The sequence below is a fragment of the Pogonomyrmex barbatus genome, unplaced genomic scaffold, assembly GCF_055798465.1.
Source record: "Pogonomyrmex barbatus isolate J1 unplaced genomic scaffold, ASM5579846v1 scaffold10, whole genome shotgun sequence".
Taxonomy (NCBI): domain Eukaryota; kingdom Metazoa; phylum Arthropoda; class Insecta; order Hymenoptera; family Formicidae; genus Pogonomyrmex; species Pogonomyrmex barbatus.
Window position 1 is genome coordinate 4945767 of NW_028297099.1, and position 21942 is coordinate 4967708.

At 34.7% G+C, this 21942-nt stretch overlaps 4 protein-coding genes across 4 annotated transcripts; 2 read left to right on the forward strand and 2 right to left on the reverse strand.

Annotated features, from left to right (window-relative positions):
• Positions 1 to 7297: 7297 nt before the first annotated feature.
• On the forward strand, positions 7298 to 9514 carry LOC105432640 (uncharacterized). Its single transcript, XM_089085558.1, has 3 exons — positions 7298 to 7954; positions 8353 to 8595; positions 8912 to 9514. Exons 1-3 carry the CDS (start codon positions 7723 to 7725, stop codon positions 9139 to 9141), a joined length of 705 nt encoding a protein of 234 aa, XP_088941684.1. The 5' UTR covers positions 7298 to 7722; the 3' UTR covers positions 9142 to 9514.
• Positions 9515 to 14123: 4609 nt separating this feature from the next.
• Positions 14124 to 15257, forward strand: LOC105432598 (uncharacterized). Its single transcript, XM_011647473.3, has one exon. It carries the CDS (start codon positions 14239 to 14241, stop codon positions 15091 to 15093), a length of 855 nt encoding a protein of 284 aa, XP_011645775.1. The 5' UTR covers positions 14124 to 14238; the 3' UTR covers positions 15094 to 15257.
• Positions 15258 to 18145: 2888 nt separating this feature from the next.
• On the reverse strand, positions 18146 to 19703 carry LOC105432597 (uncharacterized). Its single transcript, XM_011647471.3, has one exon. It carries the CDS (start codon positions 19566 to 19568, stop codon positions 18819 to 18821), a length of 750 nt encoding a protein of 249 aa, XP_011645773.2. The 5' UTR covers positions 19569 to 19703; the 3' UTR covers positions 18146 to 18818.
• Positions 19704 to 20890: 1187 nt separating this feature from the next.
• LOC105432596 (uncharacterized) lies at positions 20891 to 21929 on the reverse strand. The gene has a single exon (XM_011647470.3). It carries the CDS (start codon positions 21912 to 21914, stop codon positions 20976 to 20978), a length of 939 nt encoding a protein of 312 aa, XP_011645772.2. The 5' UTR covers positions 21915 to 21929; the 3' UTR covers positions 20891 to 20975.
• Positions 21930 to 21942: the final 13 nt, after the last annotated feature.

Sequence of the window (21942 nt, forward strand, 5' to 3'; positions counted from 1 at the left end):
TCCGCAGGTGAAGAGCACGCGATAATGTGTAGAAGCCGATCTCGATGGGTAATAGACCAGACAGCTTCGCGCGTGGTAACTCCGAGAGTTAAAAACGGAGTTCGTTACAGAGTTTATCGCGTGGCGCATTAATTGGCACGTAATTGCGTCTGAAAACACTAACTGCGAATACGCGAGAGAGTCTGAAATGTGGTTACGTGACTCTCATGTATGATTAAAATTTACATACATCGTGAGAGAGTATCGATTGCGTGTCCGTTGAAAGCGTTTCATCCTTTTTATTAAGAAAATGTATTACAGCTATAATAAGCGGAAAAGAGAGATGGCATCCTCCGTCATAATGCGAAAGGGCACCGCTCAATGAACCCTATCCAATCTCACGCGCGTCGCGATCTGCGGAGCCACAATATGGACCGCAGACCACAAAAGCAAAAGCCGAATGCTATTATTAACTCCGACCGATTTCTTACAATGGTGGATTTAGTAAGGGTTGTCCCATTACGTACAGTTCATCTCACTTGAGGTGCAGGTAAGTACAGGTGTGGGTATCGGGAAGTTAAATCCGGTGGTGAGGTAAGAAGGGAACGGTTCATTCTGTAACAATCGAGACGCCTTTGTTACTAGCACGTAAATAGTAAGTAGGTGGATCAATATTATCAGCATGCGATGCATCTTTTATTATCACCAGTAGCATTATGGTATTTACCTCGCGGAGGCACAGTTAAAATTGTTACGCTATATTTAACGATGTATTTCAATGTAAAGCGTCATAATCGCTGGTTTCGCTACTAATAGTTGTATGAATGAGTCGGTTATCGCGACCGGAAGCACGCGTTAATATTTTAAAAAAAAGCAGCACGTGCCGAAGTTTTTATATAAAACGTTGTTGTTCACTTCATTCTCCTTGTTAGTTTTATTCGTTTACAATTTTTACGAGTAACTAATTTAAGAGATAATCATTTCTGCATAAATAAAAAGAAACATATAATGTACATATTATATATTAAAATATTAATCTTAATTTAAACATATTCCGTCATGATTTTTACATTCGTATCATTCGGTATCTAATGGCAATCGCAAAATTAGAAAACGTAGGCAAGTTAACTTGTCGATTGAAACTGAATTTACAACAGCGCTTTTGAATCGAAGCAGCATTTTGTATAATTCTTAATTCACAATAAACTCCGAAAAGTTGCGGTTTATATCGGCCAATTTTTCTGTACACTAAACTAGAATCTCTTTTTAATGCTCCGTGTTCCGTAAAACTATTTGAACGTTACGTGGTATTGTTATCGGTGACACTTCCACTTCCACAATCCCAAGAGAGAGACGAATTGCTCTGCAACTGATTCTCAATGCACATCTATTCTACGTTTACGTCCCACGGCGCGGAGTACCAAACCGCAAAATCGATGGATATTGTATGAAACACTCAATCGAATTTTGATAGCGGATTGATTTGAAACGATTCTAGACCTTAAAAGTAACATTAGATAAAACTCGGGAACAACACACGATCAATTAAGCTATTTTCATAACTAAATTTATGAAAAAATGTATTGTAAGGTAAAAAGAACTGTTGGATTGCGTATTAGGTACATTCTTCAAAACAAATTCTCTTGTTTCTAAAAACCAAAAAAAAAAATGTGATTTGTATTTTGATCACAGCTCAATTAATACTACGCATCATTAACACGTTAAGCGTGTCTAATACACATTTCATTTGCTGATGATTCCGCAGTAGCAACAGCACAATCACACGCAGGTGTCAGGTCCATATGTAGGCAGTCTCCTAAACGTTCGTCGCAAGCTGTCATTGACCCACCTATCTGACACTCGCACCATATTGTCAGCTGAGATACGGACAGCTCTCCGCATTCTTCGATGGCATTCGAAGACACCTGATGAAGGCGGTAACATGTCCAAGGGGCAAAATGGCGTGTCTCATGCTCGTACTACTCGCAACTACCACCGAGAGAATTCTCTCTTTTATGTTCACGCGTACACACTCATACACTCATACTCTTTTAAGAGAGGAGGGAGGTCAAGCAGGACCACCGCCGCGCCGGCCGGCTCTCGGGTGTACGTCCCGCGGAACCTACGATACATCATTTTCGGCTGGGATGATCTTACGGTAGATTTACCATTTGTACAGTTTATGGGCGTCGGTCTGGGCCATAAACTTGGTTGGCAATGACGGCGACCCACGCCACCGCCGTCGACTAAGTTAGGTAAGCTACCCGGATGGTAGCTCGTGGCGGTGGTAGTTTGGAGGCAAAATCTCAGGGAGGCGGTGCGGGAATGCATGAGAATCCTACGGATGCAATATGTATGTTCCACGCTTAGTGGCGACGAAAGTGCCATCGACATATTGGCCGTTTCTTGATTCACGGAAGAGACATCAATAAGTCTGAGCTTGTGAGAATAAATTTGTTAATAAAGAAGAAATAAAACAAACGCGACACTTATAAATATGTTAACACTGTATAATTAAACAACGATAAAGGACTTACGTTAAGTTTCCGTGTAAATATATATTTATGCGTTAGAATTTGACCTTACACGATAAGAATACGAAATGTATCGTTATTAATTTGTCGTAAGTTGGACATTTGTAGACGCGAGTAACATCTTGTTCCGAATATCGTATTAAAGAGAGATCACATAAAACCGGCCGTTCGTGCAAACTCGAATTATTACGCATCGCGTACGTATCGAAATCGCGCCATCGTCGAGCTCGTTACGGGACGCGCAAAATCCTTTTTGCGTCCCGTCGTCCGTTGCGTTTGACCCGTTTCGAGAGATTCCACAATAGGATGAGTGGTGAACACACGGGATATGCGGGATCGAGATATCGCGTGTGTCTACGGTGGCCCTGCTGCCACACACAAGCGGCTCCACGGCAAAGCACCGACACGCAGCGCTGCGGAATCGGCGAATCCCACTCGATCAGAAGCCGAATGGAAATTAAATGCTCAGTCGACCGTTATGCTGATTGATTTGTATTCCACGATCTGCTGGCATGGCGAGGAAGTGTGCTAAACTGTGGGATTTATGTTCTCTCCTAATTACGTCGCTCTTCTCCCTCGTCTGCCCATATCTCATCTACTGCCACCACCCTTCGCCCACTGAACTAACATCCTTGCCAGATTAATTCGATATTTGATATGAAATGACATGTTTTTATGATGTAGAACATCTCGCTTAACAAAGATGTTCAATTAAAGTAATTGAAGTAATTCATATGTTTAATAATAAAAATATCCGCCTTTGAAAGTAATATATTGAATAAACTATAATTTTTTTTAACGCACATTTTATGGAATGTATTAATTGGAATGCTTAAAAATATAGACTTTTACCAGTTATTACATTATTATACAATATAGACTAATTAAAAAATAAAAAATAGAATCGTTGTTAAAAGCTTTTTTTTATTGCGAGAGATATCATATATTAAATATTAATTCTAACATTCCTCATACTGTTGAACTTCTTTCAAGATCTATAAAGAAGAACATTAAATATACATATTTAGTATTTTTAAAAATAATATAAATAAAAAAATGAACTTTAGCTTTTGATTCCATTTATATTAAATATATTCATAGATTTTATATCTTATAATATCTTATTTTTCGTACATTAATTTGTTTCTTCAGTTTTTAGAGAACTATTACACAAAAATATAAATATATGTAATATATAAATTCTCTGGGTGTCAATAATGTATGGAATTCAGATTAATGAATTTATGAAAATTAAATGATTGTGCATATCAATCGAGAAATGTATAAGCTAATAAATAAAAGCTAGACAATAATACAAAGTCCAAAATTAAAACATTTTTAAGATATCTTAAAGACATATTTGCGAAAATATCTAAAAGATCTCTTATGTCTTAATTATACCCTAATTTTGGATTTTGTGTTGTATGGGGACATGCGACATGGTATCGACATCTTCTGGATCTACTAAGAAGTTTGTTAAGTTAATCGATTTTTATGTATGTAAAACTTTTTTTTATATTTCTAAGATCCATTTATAAATAGCCTTTATTTATATTCAATATAATCTTAATATGTGTATGCGAATATGCAATATTAATATAATCATGTATCCATTTACCTTTATCCATGTCATTTACATTAATAAATGTATATTTCAAATGCATTCATAATACTATCGATCTTATTACATAGATTATCTAATTACAATTTACTAATATATTAACAGATAGTAATTTTTTATTTACTAACAGTAAATCTATTACCGATAGTCAATAATCAAATGCTTACAAACTTGTTGCTATCATAAAAATCAACATTTAATTAATAATAATTACATGCCAAATAATTTAAAGAATTAATATTGTGTATCCAAAAAAATTTACATGTTTTCTATTTTATTACTTGCTGATAAAAAACGGCTTTACCGTCTGATATATTTATCATTATCCTGAGAATATGCAAGCGATGTACCACATGGATATTTTGAGCACATTTTGAGGATATATAATAAATATGTCGTGTAAATATTCTAAGTACATTTTTAGAATATACAAAATAATTAACAAAAAATAAAAATGTCTTTAGAATGTTTTTTTTAGATTCATGTTGTTTGGATAATGTATCTTTTCATAGAAATATTTCATGATAAGCATTTCGAATCAAAATCAATATTTTAAACTCTCTGGATATGAAAGATGCTTATATCAATGTTAGATGTCTCTATCATTTCTACAGTGTTGAGCGTTACCATTTGAAGATACTTCTATTTATCTCCATATTACTTACAAGAATAAAGATATCAAGTTTCTCATTCCAACCGTAGAAAGCAGTAATGAGATTTATTCAAAAAATATACAGATACATGGATAATAAAATATTTTAAAGAATAAATTATTTTCCGATAAAAATATTGGAGATATCAGATGTGTAATTTTCAATTGTATTTGTTTTCTTATTTATAGCTTTTTCTATATTTTATAAATGTATATATAGCTATATATGTTTACGCAGATATACGATAATTCAAGTAAAATTAACTTATTAAAATAAAGTTTGAATTATCAAATATTTAATAAAAATCAATACAAGGAAAACCGATTTACGAATTTGTTATCCGGTACAAATTCGCTCATATATAATGCAGCATATTTGTATAAAGAGAGTACTGAGTAAATCGCAGGGATTTGGTCTTGCATACCAATGAGACTACTCAGACTCCTCCTTTTACCCTAATCAGGATGCAGCCCTTGACGCGATGCAACCCCTTCATCTCGGCTATTTCTGGAACCACCGGCTTTACTTTGCTTCGAGGATTGCGACTTGGAAAGCGTGCATTGGGCGATTTGGAGGGAGACGATGATGCAACAGGGGTTGGTGAAACGAGGATCTTAGTACATCCAAGACGATGGCTGGTACGAGGTGTTACATTCCATCCGAGATTTTCAAATTACCAGATTATGCCAAGGAAACTGGCTAGCGCAGCAACTATCTAAGACGCTTAACGTCGTCGACACGGGTCGCATGGTTTTAAGTGACGATCATCCTAACGTCTTCTGCGCCTCTCGCCAAGTGAACGAATGCGAATGAAGTTTGAGATTTAGTAGCTTCTTGCGTTGACAGCAGCTGACATTAATAATCGGTTCTTGGGTCTCCATTTTCATTGACATATAGACAATGATGCAATATATTAATAATTCAGTCTAATTTTTATTATGCCATTATTATTAATAATGCACTTAAACTCTTCAAAAATGCACTTCAAAATAGAATTTTTAGAAATAAGAAAAACGTATAATTAACGTAAATATTAAATATAATAATATTTAATATATTAAGTTATAATACATTTAAAATTTTTAATAATAAAATAATTAAAATTTTTTTCTCATTACAGTAGATTAAAAAACAGCAAACAGCAAAAACAGTTTACATAGAAATTTAGAAATTTATTATTAATAAACTCATAATCTATATCTTACAATTTTTAAAATTAAATAACTGAAACAAATAATTTCCTTGTTAAAAAATAATTTTAATAAATTATCTTCTTTCAAATAAATTATTAAAAAATTAATCTAAAATCTATTAAGTGCAATATTTCGCAAAAAAAGAAGTGTTCAACTTATTATCAAAAAGCACAATTTATGGATTAATGTGTTATGAAATATTATTACAAGCCTGAAGATATCTCAAATTGACGTAAGCAAAATACATTTCCATTTTGTGTTGATTTCTCCTGACAAAAACTTTATCTTTCTTTCTATTGGAAACTTCTAATAATCATTAAAGTGGAACAGTCATGTAACGATCGTGAAATAATATGTCGCAAAAATGTTATTCAACGTCTCCTCGATGCTTTCGACCAATCCTGAATTATTTAAGTATACGCATTCATGCGTACACAGAGCATTGCAAGTTAAACGTAGAGTTAAACATAAAAACTAAAACACGATTAAAACACAGTTTTTTTCTTGTTACGGTTTTAAAAGCGAACGTTCTCATCTCGCAATGAATACCGATCGTGGCGACGACAGATCTCATATACACGTAATGCTTTTATTTTATCCAATACTAAACCGTCCAGTACGAATAATAATTATTACTGGAGATCTCACTAGGTCATTAATATATAACATCGCTTGGCGATAACGATTCCGAACTAATTGCTTCTCCCATATTACATTTCATGTCGTTATGTTAAATATTAGTATGGATCAAAACACAGAAATACATGCACAAAGTTAAAACCAATAAAACGCAAATGCGTTTTCCCATCATATTCTCGATATTAAATACAGCTGAATTTAATCCTTTACAGATCCTATATCAAAGTGAATTCAATATGATGGTTTACAGCAGTCTTTATCATGCCTTTTTTTTCAAAAGTATTTCATTCGTTGAAATTAATTTGAAGCATGGGGCTGAATTCTAATCTTTATATTTGTATATCGAACACAATCGAATACACTAATACATAGTATTCTAGAAATATTTTCTATCGATAAAATACCGAGAGAGAAAAGGGAGAGGAAGAAAGAGAACTTAATTTTTCAGTTCTAAATAAAACTTTACAGTGCAGCACAAACAGAATAATGTTTTAAGAGGGCAACGTACTAGACTCTGTTATGTCAGACAATTCTATCAGCTATCGGCAACTTGATTCCAGACAGTTTTTACGCTCGCGATTGTGGAAAGCGCGAAATCACTCATGCGATACACACGGTATAGATAACATCGCGCTGTCCAATACTTTGACTTAACGGCGAAGCGCAATAGATCAATTCCACGCCATCGTTGATGAACTCGGTTGATGAAACCCGAAAACGTGACTTCCTCGATGACGAAAATATACCTTTACATAAATCGACGGTGAGTGATATAATCACCGCTTCTTTCTAATTTCTTAGATCGATAGAAGGATTGGATCGATAATCGATCTAAAAATCTTGAGCTCGCACAATACAATTCTTTTCTTCGGTGACGACCGCTGCGGATGATGTTGCGAAATTAGCGAGGCGCAAGCCAAATTGCCCGTTTAAGCGATTGGCCACAGTGACGGCTTGCAAGATCGATACGAATACATGCAATGTCTACTGCTACTGTTAGGATTTTATCTAAAAGGTGGGAGTGATATAAAAGATTCAGCGAGATAGATTGAACGGGCAAGGAATCTTTGAAACCGACGAGATTAAAAGTAATCTCTTGCGAGATGTATTGGAAACTGTTTGTGTCATTGCTTTTGCATCTGCTTGTTTGCAACTCCTTGGCTAGATCTGCTCCTTACGAGACTGTCGAAGACGATGTCGTCGCCGTTGGCTCATTGATTCGCGAGGTACGTCAACCGGCGCCGTTAAAAATTGCTGCGGAAATGAGAGACCTAATGAGCGCTGGTAACACGCCGAAGTCACAAGACAATAAAAAACTCATGAAAAACGCATCTGGTATGTTCCTCTGTAGTTAGTGATTCTAATAAATTTAACAAAATATAGCATACAAAAGTATCATAGTCTAGAAAGTCGTAAACAATCCTGATATAATTCATCATATATTAGTCTATGATTTTAATAATTATAAAAAAAATTTTTAAACAATTTTTAAACAACACATATTGTATATAAAAAATGAATTATATAATTTATATTTTTACTTTTTCCCTTTCTCTCCCTTCCCTCCCTCCCTCTCTCTCTCTCTCTCTCTCTCTCTCTCTCTCTCTCTCTCTCTCTCAGTGAGATATTAGATTATAGATATTAGATTAATGTTTATCATCAAGTGTTAAATTTCGTCAAAGCGTTAGATGTCTTGTTGAGCGTAACAAGGACGGACAACAATGCGGTTTTAGGCAAATCAGACGAGGGTGGTTACTATAGAACCTACGGGAGTGATGCGGAGGGTGAGAAGGGTTACTTGAAGGAAACTTATGGTAAAGGTGATCAGGGCTACAAGACTCTCGACACCTTCCACAAACAAGGTGGAGACAAATACGAATTTGAGACGCAAACCACCTATGGCAAGGCCCATGGTGACGGTAACAGCGAGAAACATCATAACGAAGAGAAGAAAGACGATGACCACGAAGGCGCAGGTAAAGGATCATCAAGTAATTTATCAATTAATAGCAGATATTATCACGATGACCTAGATAAGAAAACAAGAGAAATCTAATCAATAAAAGATTCTATTTTACATTGCTATTTGCTTTACTTATCTTACGAGAAATATATACCATTCAACTATTATTTTTATCAATTTAATAATAAAATAAAATTATCCCTGATATATACGAATCAAATTGTAAAAAATCACGATAATCTATAACATAACTCTTTTAAATTTAAAATAATTATTACAAATAATTAATTTTGTAAATTGCAGTTAATATAATATGAAAAACTTTATAGGTACAATGATCGACACAGATTACGCCGGTGATGAAAATCATGACGGAGCAAGCGAATACTCACACTATACCGGAAGCGATGATGGGGATCATTATGGTAACCATTATACGGAGAAAGAACCGGAATCTTACAGCGAAAAATATTCTTCTGGAGATGGTGATGAGGGATCTTACGAAATGCATAGTTCTTACAGTTCTGATGGGGAAGAAGGGGAGGGAGATCATTATTAATTTTATCACTATAATCATTTTGATGGTCTATCCAAATTGGAGCATTTCTTTTTAAATTTAAACCGTAATTATGGCAAATTAGTATTATGGCAATTAGTGTTTTGTTTGTATATAAAATATAATATAAATCATGAAAAATAACAGTATATGTGTATGTGCATATATGCACATAAATATTATTTTAAACAAAACAATATATAGCTTGCGCGTATATATTATATAATATACATATATACAAACACACATACACATTTTCTTTTACGTTACAACCAGATAGTACTTCCTTTACACAGATAAATTTGTAATATAGATCAATCGTAATAATAATTTATGGTTAATAGCTAATAAAGTGTCATTGTCGATTGTATGTTAATTTGGTTGTTAACTTTGATCTTTCCATGATATCTGTATAATTGTAATAAGCGGTGTTTATTCATAAGTGGCGTAATTATTTCTACTCAAATGATCTTTCAATTACTTTAATTAAAAGATGCGAAAATCCTTTGCATTAATGCGTTGCTTTAAAATAATATAAAATGAGATATACGCCGCCGGCCAAATCGAATGCTGTAGTAATATTATAACAGGGTTTCCGTTATGAAATTTGCCTTTACGCTTTCGCGCTTGGATCGATCGCGAAAGTACGAGCGTACGCTCGAAATTACCGCCCGCAAAACTTGTTACATTAGCAATGTCCGTGCATGATCGATTATCAACAGCTAATCCATTTTGGGATACATTTCGCGTTGCAAATAGTTCGTTCTCACGGTATGAATGGATACGCATCTGTTATTATATGTGAAACGTTAATCCACATTAAGTGGTTCATTTCTTCAACAAAAGCGCATCTCAGTGTATGTGCAATTAAAGATGCATACGAACGAAGAGAGTACGCTTGTTCTGCGAAGAATAAATGTCACTGATTTAATTAGACACCGAAGAATGGAAATATGATGGAAGAAAAAGACGAGAACTTTTCTTTCTCGTAAAAGAGAAATAAAGTTATAACTTAATATCACAGTAGCCGACACGCCGTTTATTTTTCAAAAGTTAACGTGATTTAGATTTTATCTGCGTACAACATTCACCTAGAATCAAATATTTAATTCGAATAAATTACACTCTACAAGCAACATTTATTACATAAACTAGCTATTAATGAAATTGTCGTTTAATTTCTTGGCCATGAATGTACGAGTGTAGTTTGGTTTGTTTCGAAGAATAGTTCTAATTTCTAATTTAACATCACCCGAGGGTCAGAAGCAATAATTTGCTTTCCGTCTTTGTATCAGAACTACGCTTTGAATTACGTTCGCTTCGCGATTGTATAATTCGTTCAAAATGCAAATAGGTTTTCAAATCTATTCCGCCACCGATTATAGATCCAGTTTAATTACGCGCTTAATGGCGAAGGCTTGCTAGATTGCAGATATTGCCACTCAGTTGGCATACGATAGACACGGCTAATTGCCGACAGAATATAATTCTGGTTAACACAGAAGACGAATACGTTAAAAACGTGAGTGTTAAAAACTACTATCCGTCACGCAAGAACCATGTCGCGTTGTATATATTTATTTTAGATCTGGCGTAGGTGTAAGTGCATAATATCCATCAGTGGCTTGCATTTTGCAATTATTTATAACGAGAAAACTTTTCAGATGGTTGCCCATCCCCGAGCGGAAAATCAGTTTGTTAATTGTGCGAGATAATTATCGTTAAACGCTGCGCGTGACAAAGAATTATTTTGTTTGTTATCGCTTCAACCACTTTCTAGAATCTATGAGCAATCTAATGTATTAAATTAACCATTAACAAAAAAAAGGACATTTAAATTTGCTGACTTTATAATTACAGCTTTATCAGCTGCATCTGTGCTTTTGTGTTTATTTAATTAGAAATTAAGGAAATATATGTATATATTTTTCTCTTAAAATTAATTAAAACGAAAAGATATGTTATCGAGCGAAAATAATCGGTTTAATCCATATTTAAAATGTGCTATATGCGGATAATTAATAAATTATTTGATGATTTAATCAATATGTATTATGGTATGCACCGTACTGTTGGTTCATTTTATTTAAACATTTCGCTGCAATACGTTCCCATTATCACGTACAATCAGAAAGAGAATATCGCAATAGCGGATCAGCTGAAAATACCAACTGTTTGCTTGCATAAATGAGTTTTAGAGACGAGCAAGGCGAGGAGAAGCTCAAATTAGAGACTATCACTGTCAGCTCTCTTGCGGCTATCGTCGGAAAAGCTTGTAGCTCGAATGAGGCTCTTGACCGTAGAACAGTAGCTACGTCGGGTGGTCCCTCCGGGTTTAAATTAGAAAACAATTTCATTAGCAGCCCAGAAGCCAGCCACGTGGTCCTTTTGTTCGCGTTGGCGTATAACCCGACGGTTTTATTCAGCATGCGAGAATGCGCCATGGGAGTGACGCAGGGAACGAACTGAGAGAAAGCGGGAAGGAAGAAAGAAAGAAGAAAAGATGGTGCGAAGGTAAGACTTGAATGTAGGAGATAGTTTGGTCCTCGGATTGGAGGAGGGAAGAGGGAAGGGGTCTAATGGGTTCCATCAACTGATTGCACACCTCACAACTTAGCGACACGAAATAGACGACGTCTGCGGTATTAGCTACTTCTTTATTAATAAAATCGACCAAAAAATTTTTTTCAATTTTAGTAGTATTATGTCGAACGAGGAAATTCTTAAGAATTCTTTAATTCTTAAAATTCTTTTATATTTTTGCCATTTTTTTCGTTGTTATTATACTTTTACAATTAAAATATTATACCAGGAACATTACTTTTATTTTTGCAATATTAAAACTAATATCAGTAGTTAGTTGAATTATAGCCGAGATGAGCGCGAGATTTAATGGTATGCTTAAATTTCTAATTATGAAAACTATATCTGGGAACTTTTCAAGTCTTAATGGTTGGCTGGTATTACTATTCTCGGGAACGGCGCAAACCGAGCGAGAGTAAAATGTTTGATGAGTCATGAATTACATATGATTTTCTCATAGATAAAGATTTCAATAATATTTTAGATTTTAATTGAACTTTCACCGAGCTCGTTGACCAAACAAAGAAGCGAGCGATCCGAATGGGCCGATGTCGCCTCAGATCTGCTTACAAAGCAATCTTTCCATCTGAATCGAGATCTACGACGAATACCACCTAATCTAATCTCCGTTACGACGTCGAGTCAAAATCGAACTTGGCAGAATCCCTCGTCTTCCCTCTGTCTGAGGGATTTTCGTGGAACTAGGCAGTAATCAATCTTTATCTTGATTATGCAGCGCCAACACCAGCGAAAGCCAATCTCCAATCGAAAGTGGTTGCCAAGTAAGATCGTAAAGAGTCCGAATCTATCGAGCAGTATTTCAGACTGCAAAATGAGCCGATACTTTAGATCTGCAATAGAAATCAATATCGACAATCATTGTATATCATTATTTTTTACTTCCTTTATTTATTTATTATTGCATATGATCATCATTATCGCTTTTTTATTTGGTTCTGACATTCAACACGTTAAAATGTTGTCGATATCGAATTATCATCTGTACATTTAAAGATTATAATTTTTATTTCGATAAAGAGCACTTATAAAAATTTTCTTCGTGATTTTATTGAATAGCGTCACATATTGAGTTTCGTCTTTCCATCGGCATCAGAATCGGTGGAAGATTAAGACCACGGAGGCCATTACTTTCTCGGTTTTCGATGGTTTTTCGAGATGATCTAATAAAACCGTCAGGGATACCGGAACAAATGGGTCAACAGTTAGCGAAACGACCCGCGCAACGAGCGCCGCGCGTGATATACGCGTCGCCGACGTCTGTAAAACTCAATAAATTGTTTTTGGCTTATGACGTTATAAATGGCACTGTGTTTACGAGAGGCGAATTTATGTCGCAGGTAATAGAATTAATGGTAAAATTAGACAGTTTATCGATGAGCCAGCAAGCGCGATGACGCGCGTGCTGTGATAACAAAACACTTCTAGGGCATTCAGCGCGACATATGCATATCCTATATCCTATATTTGTACGTCATGACGTTAATTAAAATGATTGCGCGAGCATCTGGTAGGGTACTTAACTTCAAATATCGATTGAGGTCACGCCGTTACGCGAGGTGTTGATCGGTCGCGTGCATGTGTCGGACAACAGGACGCCATTTTGATTCAAAATAGATATTTTGGCTATGGCTATAACTGGGTTTTCACATTTATATATTTTCATGTTTTATATATTAGTTAATCGGTATTGATGAAAAAAAGTAAAAAAAAGAACGGTCAATCGTATTTTATATCATCATCGATATTTGATTATTTAGCAAATCCCGAAATAAAATATAAAATAAATTCTTTTTTTAAAAAAACAAGTAAAAGTATAAATACAATTATTATATTCCAATTAATCACGTCAAGGTGTGTATAAATGTTAATTATAAATGGAAAAAGGAACAAATCGATACGAAAACAATAATGCGATTTTGTTGCGGTCTAAAAATTTCTGTGGTATTGTTCCTGTAGACCGATGATCGCGGAAAAAGTGATAATGGAAAGTTCTTCCTGATGCCGGATACAACTTTTTATGGAGATATTGCGTTCACGTAGTGTATCGAGATATGATTAATTCAATATAAAATTTACATTATTTTCTGGAGCGTTCGTTGAAAGCACATAATTTTAGATATAAATATTATTCGGGAGTACATTAACGAATCAATTTGTTATGTCACTTTGCAAGCAAGAAATCGCAATGAGGGCGGACTCGATGAGTAATATTTTAACACCCGATTGAACGCTGCGAGATAGACAGCGCGACGGAATATTTTAGCAGAATAATCGCGTGCAGCGATGCGAGAAAGTGTAAAACCGTGTGCCTCCCCACTGCGTCGGTACCAACAGAGATTGGAATGAAATTTAGGAATACTTGCGGTCGTGCGGATGAAAGTGGACTCGGCGGAAACAGACGGCCGTGCCATGACGGAAGTAGCTGGACCATCGATATTTAAGTGTCAACCGTTGTAACATCAGTCATCAGTCCGATCGAAACCGTGTGCGATCGAGATGGTGCGAGGTACGATGTTATTTCTACCATTCATTGCAATATGTTCGTTCACATTGCACACGACGTGTCACGCCCGAGATCTAGCCAGTGCGGAATCGCGCATCAGCCGGCGTGATGTACAAGGAAAGAACGATGACCATCATGTAGATCATTTAGAGCCTACTGCGGTATCGTCATCGATTACAGAGACAGGCGAAATTGATCTTGAGACGGCAGCGACCAAACATAAGGATCATCATCACGAGTCTGGTGGTGGTCACAAACATGAATCTCATCATCACGAAGAACACGGCGGAAAAGGCGAGAAAGGATACAAGAGTCATCATCATCATGACAAAGGTGACAGTGGTAAGCATGATAAGGAACATCACTCCGGTCATCATGAGGAACATGGAGGCAAGAAGAAGGGTCACCATGACGAGTACGAAAAGTACGGCGAGCATCATGAGGACGAGAAAGGTCACAAAGGTGGAAAATTTGGTGAAAAGAAAGGCCACAAAAAGGGTCATAAGACCAAAGGTTATCACAATAAATTCCATAAAGATGAGTACCATAAAGAACATAAGTTTTACGATGATTATCATAAGGGTGGGCACCATGAGAAACATGGTGACTTCCATGGTCATCACGAGAAGAAGGAAGGTCATCACAAGAAGGGCGGCCATCATCATTCTGGTTATCACGAAGATCACCATGGTAAGAAGGGCCATCATGACAAAGGTCATCACGACGAGGAACACAAGGGTCACCATGGAAAGCACGGTCACGAGGAGCATCATTCCCATCACGATGAATACGGCAAGAAAGGCGATCACCATTCTGGAAAGAAGTACGGCTATAAGAAAGGGCATTAGGGTTGTACGTTCAAGAATTACGTATCAAAAAGCGATTATGCGTTCTACAGTTACGGCTTATGTACCTGCTTCGGACACAGTCACGCGACGATGTCACGTGGTTCTGTATTTTGTACCATTCTTTATATAAAGTAAACGTGCGAATGCTAATACGCGCAAAGAAATTGTTTGGTTGCGGATCGTTGGCTTTTCTTTCTCCTTCAAGTCTTAATGGGACAAATAAGTTTCTCTCCCTAGCTCATATTTGTCCCAGCAGCTACATTACAGTCAAGACGGCAACGTGATATTACGCCTTATCGATTCCTCGCGATTTATTGCCATCGTTTTTCTCGGCGGCTCTTTACCAGTTCCCATTGGCAAACTAAAGTAATTTTGCCATTTCTTCTCGCCTTGTGCCTTCAGTTATTGACAGAGATAACAATTGTGCTAAAACGAGCATGTCATTGTTCTCAAATTATCCGATCTCCCTCATTATAATAAGTTACTTTAAATAAAAAAATCAAGAAGACATGTTCATTACATATTACATATTACATGTCATTATTGCTAAATCAACTAAAAAATTGAATTGATTAAACTATATATTTATTTTGCAAATAATGTACTTAATATCAATAGTATTTTTTCTAAAATATAAAGCAGAAGTTTCATTGATTTAAACGAGCGTGAATTGATTTTTCATACAATGAAAACAAATTTTTTTCAGTACCGCATCTCTATTGTCAGGCAAGAGTAATATACTAGCAATTTCGCAATATGAATTTTAATGTCACATATAGCACAGATCATTAATGCACCAATAATTGAGGTTAATCGATTGGCCAGCTGATTGAATTGATTACCGGATATTAATGTGCCGCGGGAACGCGCGTTGCGAGTTGACACCGTTAAATTTGTAGGTAAATACCGCATATGCCTACATGTTACAGCGTTATCTCTCTTGTAATAGCGTGCAACGTAATACTCTGTTATCCATTGTAAAATATCAAACTGGAAATATAGTTTTATAACACGATCAATATTACATCATGTTTAAAAAATAGTCGGACTATACTATCCGAATTTTATATTATATAACGTTTGAGAATAACTTAGTTGTTTTTTTCACACCTTTAATTTTTTTTAAATTAAATTAAAACGTCTTTAAAGTTATTTATTTTATAAAAAAGATATTAATGTTATTTTTATATAAATAATTTTTTTAGATTTATTTAATTAATGTTATCAAATTAATTATCAATCATTTATTACGAGGTATATATTCTCGCTTTAGTCAGTTATATCGCAAATCCATTAAAAATAATTGCATGTTATTGGTAGCAAAAGTAAATACTATTGAATTTATTATATGAATTCAAAAAGTGAAAGACACTAAAATTCAGCCTTAATCGAAAATGGCGATATTATTCGTTTCTTATGGTTAAATATATTTTTTATCTATTTTTTTAAATATTTATATATTTATCTAAATGTAATTGAGGTTAATCGATATTTAGCTTTATATATTTATCTAGTTAAATGCATCCTCTCTCTCTTAATTTCTCTCTTATCTTTCTGTTTTTATACTGCCGTAATAGAATAATATAACCAATCGAAAATATGTCCGCTTAAATCATTACTGCTTTTCGCAATGCAAATAACTAATGTTCATTAATTCATTAATTAATCAATAAATTAAAAAAATTTTATTTAAATTTATCATTTTGTCTAACAATGGTTTATAAGCAACAAAAATTTTCACAATTATACGCAAATAATATTAAAAAAAAATATTCTTAATGAAATAAACAAAGAAATTGATTAAAATGAAATAAATGCAAACAAAACTTTACAATTTGTTTTTCTCTGTTTCTATTTATTATTCCACATAAATTATAAGATTATACGGTTACGCATATGCGGCTAATGGCGTGTAAAGCTTTTATTATGAACATATTTGATTACATTGGTTTTTACTATGATACAATGAATACGCCAACAAGATAAGCTTAATCCGAATATTTAATCTAGTAGCTCACGTCATCAAAGGATTTCTTGCCCGGCCTCACGATGCAATTTTCATTATACGACTGTAGCGGGCAGATTATTTATTATTCAAAGGGTTACTTCGACTTTGTGAAAATTTTATCAAAGATAGCCCAAGAGTTCAAGATAGAGCTTGTTTAACTAGTTTTCGGCAACATCTCGTTAAACAACTCTTGTCCTCTGTTTATCCGTAAGAAATAGCTTATCTTTATTATGTTCCATTTAATATAAAATTAATTTAAAAAATGCAGTATAAGACTCTATCTAATTTTGTTTTTTTGTTCGCAACAAAAAAACTGTTTTTCTAATCTAGTAAAGATTGCAGGAATGCAATGCAAATGTTAAATGTTCTTGAGTCTTCATTAATTTGGTCAAATGGCATATTCTAATGGATTATTCTGACTTCCTGAAAAGGCACAGAGTCGCAAAACACAACGATGCTGCGTACTTCTTCACGCTTACGCGCATTTCGTGCTTTACCTTTTTTTCCCCCTACACCGGAGCCACTTCAATTACATTAATTAAACCACCTACACGTGCACGCATTACAAACCGAAACAATGGCGGGTTCTTTCGACGGCCGCCGGAGTTGTCACACGGCGGAACATTTCAAGTAGGTTCGTTGCCGCGCGCATGCAATCTCCGGCGGAGAATGGACGACTTTGAACACCCGCTACATCGTATATGGTAGTAAAGAAGTGCATAAAGCCCCGTTAATCCGTGTCCGGGGTGCCGGAATTCAATTCGGACGGACGCCATGGAAATAACGATCTTATTTGCTACGGGGTGGGATCGTTAATCAAATCCGCGACGCAATGAATACGATAGTAGGCCCCATGCGTTTTCGTCCCGCCTATTTTTACAATGAACGACGCAAACACAACGGCACAAAGTGATCATAGCCCATATCATAGCCCATTATCTTTTAAAACAGATTGAGAATGCGTACGTTAATGAACGATGAGTGTTAATTGGAAACTAGAAAATATCTTTTTATATATCGTATATAATTTTGCAATATTTTAATATGACAATTTAGTATGACAATTGCAATATTTCTCTTCAATTAATTTATATTTGTAAGACACTTAATATTCGAGATGGCTTATAATATACTCCTGAAAGAGTTCGCTGAACTAAATATTAATACGTAATACCGCGGGAATATGCTTTATTTACCGCTGCCTGATAATGTATTATAACCAAGGAAAGATTTAATGCTGTTTATTAATATCGGAATATGATAAATAGCTGGAGCGTAGGAATTTTTATTAAAAGCGAAGATTCCAAGTATGCTGATAATTTACGGTACTCGTAATTTGCTGATCAATAACGCATACATGTCGATTTAAGTGAAGAAAATGTACGTTTGTAATTAATGCAGAGAATGCTTTCACGTTATTGTAAAGTAATATTGTTGATTATAGAAAAAAAACTTTTAAATTTTATACAATAATCAAAAATTTTGTAATCGTTTGTATAAACGATAGAATTTTGTAACCATTTATATAGATAATATGCATAGCAAATGGCGTGCAATATAAAAAAACATGTTAAATATGTTACTTTATTTCAACAATATATGCATAACTAACAATTATTGTATAACATGAGAAAAAAGCATGAATAATAGGAGTAAAAACGAGTAACAGAATTCTATTTAAAAGCAGCTGGTGGTATCTCCTGAGTAGCAACAAATTTTAATGTCCCTTTTTGTAACCCCATTCCTTATGATCTTCGTGACCGCCCTTCTTGCCATGATGATGGTGATGATGATGGTGTTCATGATGATCGTGGTGACCCTTGTGTCCCTTATGATCATGATGATGGTGGCCCTTCTCATGATGACCCTTCTTACCATGGTGGCCTTCATGATGATGATGATCATGATGCCCTTTCTTAAAGTGGCCACCTTTTTTGTGTCCATGTTCATGATGATGGCCTCCATGTTCCTCATGATGACCATGATCGTGATGTTCATCAAAGAATTCTTTGTCCTTCTTGTATTCATCGTGCTTCTTCACTTCGTGATGACCATGGGTGCTATGGCCTTTGCCATAGTGTCCCTTCTCATGAAACTTATGACCTTTCTCTCCTTTTTCGCCATGATGATGTTCGTGATGATGACCATCATCATGATGATGATGCTTCTTGTGTCCTCCGTGCTCCTCGTGATGTCCATGATGATGCTCTTTGTGATGATGTCCTTTTTCACCCTTCCCGTGATGATCGTGATGTTTGTAGCCTTTATGACCATGATCACCATGTTCATGATGATGATGGGAATGATGCTCTTCTCCACCACCATGTTCATGATGATGACTGGCGGCTATCTGAAGATCATCATAATGATCTCTGGTAATTTCACGTGCGGTCGTCACGCAATTTGTAACAACATAAATTGCCACAAAAATTGTTATTAGTGGCAATGTACGATATAAGGAAAACATGATAACAACGACTGTATTCTAAAACTCAAAGTATTCTAGTCTTGTATTCTAAAACTCTCCTATTAATCTAGTACTAATAGATCTAAGTGTTTTCTAGCAGTGCAAGCTGCATGATGTAGCGATTCATGAGAAGGTGTTATTTATATTGCGATTTTAGTGCAGTGAGCCATCAAATTCTCTAAGAAAAAGTATATATTTATATAAATAAAAGATGGCGGGGAGTTCCATTTCATTTCCTTCGTCGCGGTAGATTATATAGAGTCTATTTTATAATCTACTACTTGTTTAAAGTTATATAAATGGAATTACGTGATACTGATTGAACTTCCTTTATTGATTTTCTATAGTTCATTGAACCTATGATAGAAAGTTACATTATGACAATATTGTTTTTTATTGTATAAATTTAAAATCAAATATAAAAGATTAAAATAAATATTCCTATTAAAACAGTAATAAAAAATTTTTCGATCTTATTAATTTTATATTGTTTATTGTTTATTGACATTTCCTATAGTCCGAATATGAGGAATAGCAGGATATTATTGTATATTGCATATTACATATATCTGTAGAAATATTTTTAATGATTCTATAACTTTTAATTTCTAGTGCATAAAAAAATTTAACGTAACATTTTTAATATCCCTTTAATACTTTTAAAATATTCAACGCGTTTAAATTTTATAAAAAAATATAATATTTATACAATTGTCTCTTAAACATGAATTAAAAAATATTAAGCATTAATAAAATATCTTTCAAAATGTTAAATATGTTAATTTAACATTTTATCAATTTATATATTTACCTCATTAAAATTAAATAAATATTATTATTAAAAAAATATTCACATAATTATTTTAAAAAATTTGTGAATTCAGTAAATTTAAGTCTGACTTCCTAATATATTAGATAATATTTAATCTCTAAATTTAAAAATGTAGATAAAATTATATTAATTATAATATATGTGTGTAAATCTTACACACAACTAAAACAAATAATTCAAATAATTATAAAATTCATTTAATGCGTAATTTATTACGCTTGTATTATAGAGATTATAAAAAACATATATACTAATTCAATTACATACAACAAGTTTCTATAACAAATTTAAATATGTTCTGATATAAAAATGATATCTTTTTATATAATAAGATAGATATTATAAAATTATTCTATCATGAAATTCTTAGAAAAAGTAATATCTTATAATATCGTGGGAGTTCTTAGGGGAAATAATATATTCAATCATATTTGGTATAGACATTTTAATTTCTCAATAACGAAATAAATCCATTATTATTGGGCATCCTAAAAATAATCAACGAAAGAACAAGGAACAAGTGGTGCAACAATTTATTCTGTTTGTGTCGCACTAAATTGGCAAATTTTATATCATTAATGATGATGATGATGACCATGATGACCGTGATGACCGTGATGACCATGATGTCCGTGATGACCATGATGTCCGTGATGACCGTGATGGCCATGACCATGACCATGATGTCCGTGATGACCATGATGGCCATGACCATGACCATGACCATGACCATGACCATGATGAAAACCATACTTCTTCCCGCCATGATGTTCGCTCTTCTTTCCATGATCTTCGTGATGATGATGGTGTTCTTCGTGACCATGTTTGCCATGATGACCATGGTGATCTTCATCATAATGCCCTTTATCATGATGACCTTTTTTTCCATGATGATCTTCATGGTGACCAGAGTGATGATGTCCACCCTTCTTATGATGACCTTCCTTACCATGATGATGCTCATGATGATCGCCATGCTTCTCATGATGGCCACCTTTATGATAATCATCATAGAACTTATGTTCCTTGTGATATTCGTCTTTATGGGATTTGTGATGATAGCCATGAGTCTTCTCGCCTTTCTTATGACCCTTTCCATGACCAAATTTAGATTCCTTATGGCCATGTTCGTGCTCATGATGACTACCGTGTTCGTCATGTTCATCATGATGGCCTTTCTTGTGACCGCCATGCTCGTGATGATGGCCTTCATGATGTTCCTTGCCATGATGGCCGTGTTCTCCATGATGATGATGATGATGACCTTTATGACCTTTATGGCCCTCTTCACCGTGTTCTCCATGATGATGAGAATGGTGTTCATGGCCTCCGCCATGTTCGTGATGATGACCATGGTGATGGCCATGATGACCATGGTGATGACCATGATGATGAGAACCAGCCACTTCCAAATCTCCTTTTATACTTCGAACATCTCGTGCCGAAGATATGGCAATGACTGTGCATATCACAGCCAATCCCAGAAACAAGCATGGACCTACGTATTTAGCCATGTTGGAACTTTGTAGAACCAACAATTGC

Coding starts and splice junctions, on each gene's coding strand:
- LOC105432640 (XM_089085558.1), top strand. CDS start 7,723: ATGTATTGGAAACTGTTTGTGTCATTGCTTTTGCATCTGCTTGTTTGC. Junction 7,955..8,352: donor ACTCATGAAAAACGCATCTG/GTATGTTCCTCT, acceptor ATGCGGTTTTAG/GCAAATCAGACGAGGGTGGT. Junction 8,596..8,911: donor CGATGACCACGAAGGCGCAG/GTAAAGGATCAT, acceptor AAAACTTTATAG/GTACAATGATCGACACAGAT.
- LOC105432598 (XM_011647473.3), top strand. CDS start 14,239: ATGGTGCGAGGTACGATGTTATTTCTACCATTCATTGCAATATGTTCG.
- LOC105432597 (XM_011647471.3), bottom strand. CDS start 19,568: ATGTTTTCCTTATATCGTACATTGCCACTAATAACAATTTTTGTGGCA.
- LOC105432596 (XM_011647470.3), bottom strand. CDS start 21,914: ATGGCTAAATACGTAGGTCCATGCTTGTTTCTGGGATTGGCTGTGATA.